Source organism: Erythranthe guttata, chromosome 10 (genome assembly GCF_056151865.1).
Source record: "Erythranthe guttata isolate IM_541 chromosome 10, IM_541, whole genome shotgun sequence".
NCBI lineage: Eukaryota > Viridiplantae > Streptophyta > Magnoliopsida > Lamiales > Phrymaceae > Erythranthe > Erythranthe guttata.
Window position 1 is genome coordinate 11,963,575 of NC_142542.1, and position 7,511 is coordinate 11,971,085.

At 32.9% G+C, this 7,511-nt stretch overlaps 1 protein-coding gene across 1 annotated transcript; it reads left to right on the forward strand.

Annotated features, from left to right (window-relative positions):
* Window positions 1–340: 340 nt before the first annotated feature.
* Window positions 341–1,812, forward strand: LOC148767526 (uncharacterized). Its single transcript, XM_088824370.1, has 5 exons — window positions 341–420; window positions 680–745; window positions 836–868; window positions 966–1,400; window positions 1,490–1,812. Exons 2-5 carry the CDS (start codon window positions 710–712, stop codon window positions 1,598–1,600), a joined length of 615 nt encoding a protein of 204 aa, XP_088680496.1. The 5' UTR covers window positions 341–420; window positions 680–709; the 3' UTR covers window positions 1,601–1,812.
* The last annotated feature ends 5,699 nt before the right edge of the window (window positions 1,813–7,511 follow it).

Below are 7,511 nucleotides of genomic sequence, written 5' to 3' on the forward strand. Positions count from 1 at the left end.
ATAAATGTGATTATGGTAATTGAATTTCATATTGACGGGCGGGATTTGGTTTTCAATTTGAGATTGAAATTCAAAATTCAAATTCGAAAGTCTATTAGAAGTGTAAACGTCGTAATATATATATATATATATATATATATATATATATATATATATATATATATATATATATATATATATATATATATATATATATATATATATATATATATATATATATATATATATATATTTTTTTTTGTAAAAGCCGAATTAATTGTAATTCACCATAACAAACAAAACCCCACGTGGCAATATCCGACGTGCAAGATCAAATTCCCTAAATACACCCCAACCCAAAAAACCCTAATATTAAAAAATCATTCCACACATATTTCTTCGAGCCGTTCTCCGTCGTTCTCCGCCGTTCTCCCCCCTTAGGTATGTAACAAACGTTTGTAGATGCACATGTACTAAAACATTTTCTATTGGATGGAGTGGTTTCCTATTTTTTTTCTTTTGCGTATCAATTGAAACTGTGTATGTTGATCTATGTATGCAGCATATGTTATGAATCTAGGTATTGTTATTGAATATCTTATATTTTGTTATCAGATCTGAACAACAGTTCGTCGTAACAGTTGTCTTCATTGAGATGTCAATATTTTGTCTAAATCGTTATATTTATTAATGCATACAGTTTCGACACAAAAGGGAAATCGATTGAGGGATGGATGCCGATCATCAAAACCCATCATGGCGTATGGTATGAATATGTATTGTTTGTAACGTTAATTCACGTTATCAGTTTCTTAATTAAATAATGTTGTTGATCGGCTCGGATTGTGTTGTACAGGTCTTAGATCGCAATGACTTCTCTATAGAGGGTGTAAGTTACTTAATCCAACTGTTACTTAATACCATGTATACACACTAACATATTTGTATATATAAATGCTAATATTATTTGAATTAATGTTGCATAGATAATTCCTTTTGCATTTGCTGCTCGAAATCGCAGTATATGGGAGAAAACGGCAATGCTTACTGGTAAAGATGGCAAATTTTGGATCGTTGACGTTCATCGTAATTGCTGCAAGTATTGTTTTTATGGTTTTGGGTGGCAAGACATGTTAGTACATTTCAAAATGCTGATTAATGAAAGCTTGGAATTCACTTACGTCGGTCACTCCAACTTTGAAGTAACCGCGTATGGATTTGGAGGATCCATGAAAAAATTCACGTACGTTATTGAAGTCATAGACGTTGAAACGGAATCCGGGGATGAAGAGTTCGCCGACAGCGACGACGAATCCCTTCCAATCGATGATGATGAATTCACTAGAAGCGACAATGAAGGCCATTCAGACTCAAATCTAAAATTCGAGGTTGTGTTGCAAAAACATTCACGTTATAGAATGGTAAACTTATCGCACATTTCAACGACGCCAATTACATATTATTACATTCAATAATTATTTTAATATTTCTATTTGTTTGTTGCATGCAGGGCATACCTCTCTATATATTGGATGCTGCTACTTTATATGATAAACAAACTGTAATGATGGAGTTTGAAGGGAAAACCATTGTTAAAGTCGTGATTCGAAAGAGGAATTAAGAACAATAACAGGTGGAGATTTCAATTTCATGACAATTGGAGCTTAATCATTGGTAAAAGTAATTTGGTGTTTGGTCTTGAGTATTCATTTGAACATATTCCAAACAAGAACGTTATGGTAGTCACGTTGGTTGAGTAGAACATCATGCAACTTCTCAGTTAACTTTTTATGTTGTACTAATTTATATATTAAGACAGTTTTTCTATTAATTTGTACTGTGACATCTACATTCCCTTTTTTTGACGATACAACTAGAGTTTTGTATTTGTTTTACATTTACGTTGACGTTTCATTTGTGTTTTAACAAATATTATTGTGTTTCAAAAAAACGAACAAAACTTGACACTTTCTTGATTATACACGTAGAAGTACCTAGTACAAATTCAATGAACTTGTGTTACATATTAACTTTGTCAAGAATATGGTAGCAAAATCAAATCTTATGGAAATTAACTCACAATTAACGGAAAGTAACACAAAATTAGGTTATACTAACCCAAACAAATGCTACAACCTAATAATACTTCTAGTACACATAAAGACCTAATAATACTCCTAATATTACCAAAATACTATCCTGATCTAATCACATTATTTTCTTAATGGTTACCAAAATCTGCAAAATCTTGTGAAAAATAATTGTCAAATTAGTTAACAAAATCTTGTGGAAATCAGTATCTCCACGATTTGCGCCCACTTCCGTGTTGGACTAAAATTATGTACTATACGTAATATAAATCCGTTTCCATATCGCTCGACTTTAAGCAAATTTGGCCTACTTTCTGTGTAAGGAGGAAGAACCCCACAGCTTATTGCGAATATGTAAGTTCTTTTTAATTGTGAAATCACTGCAAAATAGACATGTTTAAATCTCCATTAGTTGCATACTGTTTTATGGAAACTTATGTTTTATCGTATGTATTAATTGATTAATTTACAAATTATGGAGGGATAAATCAACATCGGGAAAGAGGAAAATTGAATGCTCAAATACAAGCAACAAAGTGGTGAGACTCCTTTTTTAGTTCCATGTTTTTCTTTGGTGTTATAATGAAACATAAATTCGCACAGTTTTTTTAAAATCTGGTTTTTTTTGTTTTGTTAATATTTGTACGAAAAATCATACAGAATAGGAAATCGAAATCTCTCAAAAGAGGTGTTGATACGATGCCTTCTAGTGCCATGGATGACTTCCTCAAACAATTTACGGTAAATGCATAGTGAATTTATATGTTAGTATTACAATAATTTTGTTGAATTATACGGATAATTGGCCATAAACCGTACATTTATTGCCGCAGACCCCGGCGAAAAAAATTGCAACAAGGTGTTCAGTGACAAAGCTGATCCGAGTAAATGAAACCCTTAATGAAAATCAGTTGGCGATATTAGACGATTTGGGGTTTGGAACTTTGGCGAGGATTAGAGATTGCGATGACATGAACTGTGATTTGTTGGAGTGTATTGTACACAACTACTGTCCCGAAACCAGTTCTATGAATTTGCTAAATAAAAAAAAATCAGTTGGATGATTACGCAGTGTACGAGGCTCTTGGTATTCCATACGAAGGCGATAAAATATATCACCTTACATCAATCAAGTCTGGCACCAACCTATACGGTAATCTCTTCCGAATGAAGGGTAATGGCGTTTCTAAATTGGATACGGCAGATCTCATGTCCCATTTAACTGAGACTAAGAACATCAACAATGACAAATTTTTTAAGATTATGTACTTCACCCTTTTGTTCGGTGTTTTTCTATACCCATGTGATCAATATGACATTCCAACCCATTACCTCAATCTACTTGAGTATATTATTGAAACACCTAAAGTGAATTGGGCTTCCTTAGTTATTGAGAAAATAAACCGTGGGATACATGAATGGAGAAGTAATGCAAAGACAAAATTTGTTGGTGGATGTGCATATCTACTGCAGGTAATGTTATTGTTTTTACATTTAATTGTTCACATCAAGTTGATGTAATGATTTAGAATGCTAACATCAACTGACAATGATGCAGGTTATTTACCTGGGAAGAGTACGTACTAGCGGTTCAAAATATTCCTTAGATATCAGCAAAGAAGTCCCATTCATACAACACTTGTCGAAGTTGCGTTCCAAATCACTATGCAAAGAGTTGATGTCAAATGGCGGTTACGGCACCGCAATGGTAAATTCATTATAAGTTCAACGCATAACATATTTGGTCGACTAATTCCAAATTTTTTTCGTATAAAAACATTATTATGCATAATAAAACTTTCAATTTCAGCTTACGAGGTTTAAGACAACTAAAGTGAATTCGATTGAATCATCAATTCCAGCTAATTTAACAAAGAGTAACAACAACAATGACTGTGAACACCAATTATACGGTGGTCGTACATCACATGTATATCCGTATAATAGTTGTACAAAATCAGGGTCACCCCACACGCGCAAAGTCATTCCTGCTACTGAAATTGGAATGACGCCATCAATGTTGACTTCGCGGATAACGTCACTCGAATTTTCGGTTTCACAATTGCGGAACGACATGCAAGCAATATTATCGAGTAATGGTACGACATCACGCGTGACTAAAGCGGGGGAATTTAGTACCATTGCTACGGATATCCAGAGATGCCTAACTAAGATCCCGCAAATGGTAGAATCGACAATTCGCGAGACACTACCGAATTTGCTGATTGGACAATCAGGGAAATTGGACCGCACACCATCTCTCAATAATAGGGGGTGTACTTCGAAATCCACAAAGCACAACGGTGAGGAAAGGGTTTGGACTTCGTCCAAACCAACAAGTTTGTCTAGAAACGAATCGCTATTGCCAAAGGTTTTAACTTTCAACGATAGTGACAATAAAAGTGCTAACAAAAGTGTTGATGCCTCGGACACAATTGATCTCACTAGCGATGATGACAATATTGATGGTGATGAGGTACTTTACGTTGGAAACGAAGACCAATTCGAGTCTTCTGGACTAAAAAAACCTATGGATGGGGAAAGAATTATTCGCAAACTTTTCAACGCAGATTCTGATGTGAGGTGAGAGTAATTCTACTGTTAAGAATATAATAATGTTACAACGTATTTCATTGGCGCTAAAGAAATGTATTATTATTTTGAACAGTAATCAGGTAGTTCTGGATTTTGGAAAATGGTATATTAATAGGCAACAACTGTTGACCTTGCTCCTTGCATCTAACATTAGTGGCGTCGTAAGTCGAACCTTATTTATTTGTTTTTGATATAGTTATATAAAGCATCTGTAATTACAATATTTGTTTGCCTTATGTAGGTAATCGACTGCGTGGCGTATATGCGGACGCTGCAAATGGCTGAAAAAGATGACGATCGTACCTGTTGGTACTTGCCTAGTAAATTTTCCGTACGTATTTCGTCAAAATATTTTAGTAACATGATTTTTATTTACCTCTGATTTCTAATACAAAATTAAATAAACTAAAAATATGTAAATTGTTGTGTACTTCAGCAAATGATGATGGAAGACACAACCTGGAGCGTTGAAGATATTGTTGAGAAATATTTTTCAAAGGATATAACATTCGTTGGTTCCCTATCCACTGTTAAGAATATCCACATACCAATTAATGACAATTTGGAACATTGGTTTTGTGTCATTATAGATATTAACACACATACGGTGTCTATTTGTGATTCTCTACCTACAACAGAATCAGATACCTATCGGATGGACCTTGTAACAAAATTGGTAATTACACCATAACTATATGATAGGTCCCGTTACGTTACTGTTGAGACGTTAATCTCTTCACAACCATATGTATAATTAATCATTTCATTAATATTGCAGGTAAAACGACTAGAGAAAGTGTTGATGAAATGGGACAATGGAGAGGCGAAAACGAGATTCAATTCAACTCTCTTGAATTGCGAAAAGGCGGATTGGGTACCCATTCAACAAAATACGTAAGTTTAAGACAGTGACAATTTTCTTCATACATTTTCAGTACAGTACAAACTAACAATTAAATACCAACAAGTACGACTGTGGATTGTACGTGTGCATGCTAATGCTATTGGGCAACGAATTCAACGCACCATTGAGCAATGTGAGCAATATTAACAATTCATTTGGTTTTGATGAACATATATGAGTACCAATATTATTATATTATTTATGTGACTATAACTTTTTTTGCAGGAACAATCAGTAACTGCAAGAAAATCATTGACTATAAACATGTACAATAGCCCACATAATATGATAAGATACCCAGACGAGAATTCAGATGACGATTTGGATAACGACTTGTCCTGTTGATGTTTTTTTTTCCCTAATAAACGTATTGCTTCATATCACATTCTGGAATATTTTGTTTTTCTAAAGGAATTATTTTGACATATTTTTCCATTTTAATTTTATTTAGTACATTTTGGTACATGTTCTGACCACTACTCATTTAGTTTTTATGATATTGTCAACATTTTGATATCTACTGAAATTGCAAATTTTTTGGTACGTGATTAGGGTTGTACTCGGTAAATTGACAACTTGTTAGACAAAAGTAAAAATCGAACAATTAATCAGTACAACATTCTAATTAGTAACTTGACAATTTGTAAGACAAACACTTTAATTCGAACAAGTAATCAGTAAAACGTGCTAGGGTTACCATGGGTACGTGATTAGGGCTGTACTCGGTAAATTGACAACTTGTTAGACAAACACTAAAAATCGAACAATTAATCAGTGCAACATTCTAATTAGTAACTTGACAATTTGTAAGACAAACACTTTAATTCGAACAAGTAATCAGTAAAACGTGCTAGGGTTACCATGTGTACGTGATTAGGGTTGTACTCGGTAAATTGACAACTTGTTAGACAAACACTAAAAAATGAACAATTAATCAGTACAACATTCTAATTAGTAACTTGACAATTTGTAAGACAAACACTTTAATTCGAACAAGTAATCAGTAAAACGTGCTAGGGTTACCATGGGTACGTGATTAGGGTTGTACTCGGTAAATTGACAACTTGTTAGACAAACACTAAAAATCGAACAATTAATCAGTACAACATTCTAATTAGTAACTTGACAATTTGTAAGACAAACACTTTAATTCGAACAAGTAATCAGTAAAACGTGCTAGGGTTACCATGGGTACGTGATTAGGGTTGTACTCGGTAAATTGACAACTTGTTAGACAAACACTAAAAAATGAACAATTAATCAGTACAACATGTTGAGATTACCATGGGTACGTGATTAGGGTTCTAATTTGCAACTTGATAATTTCAAAGACAAACACTTTTTGATTTGTATGAATTTGTTTGTAACTATGTTAATAAATAAAATTTGATTCTTTGGGATAAACAAAATTATTCAAAATTAATTAAATAATATGTAAACAATTCTAGGTTGGCTTTGGATTTATTTGTAATTAGGGTTCTGCTGATTCGTAATTAGGGTTCTTGTTAAATTGTAGTTAAATTGCCTTTTTTTTAATAAACAGTTTACATCGACAAATTAATCCGTAAAAAATATAATGCATATATAATTAGGGTTCTAATAAATTCGTGTTAGGGTTCTACTTAAATTCTAAATTTTAAGTAATGCAATGCAGATAATTAAGAGGTCAATCATAATTATTTTAATTATTTCGATTAATAATGTCCATATTTAGAAAAATATTGAATAAGGGTAATTACGTAAAATGATACCGTATATTTAAAACGGATTTAAATTAATTATTTCAGGAAAATATCGTCGGGGGTAAGTTAGACAATCCAATGTTAATCTATTTTATCGTAATTTAATAAAAACAATAGTCGAAGGATATTATGGTAAAGTACTTCATTTTTTAGAACATAAGCCATGTTATTTTCCTAGGGTCCACATTTAATCTTAGAAAA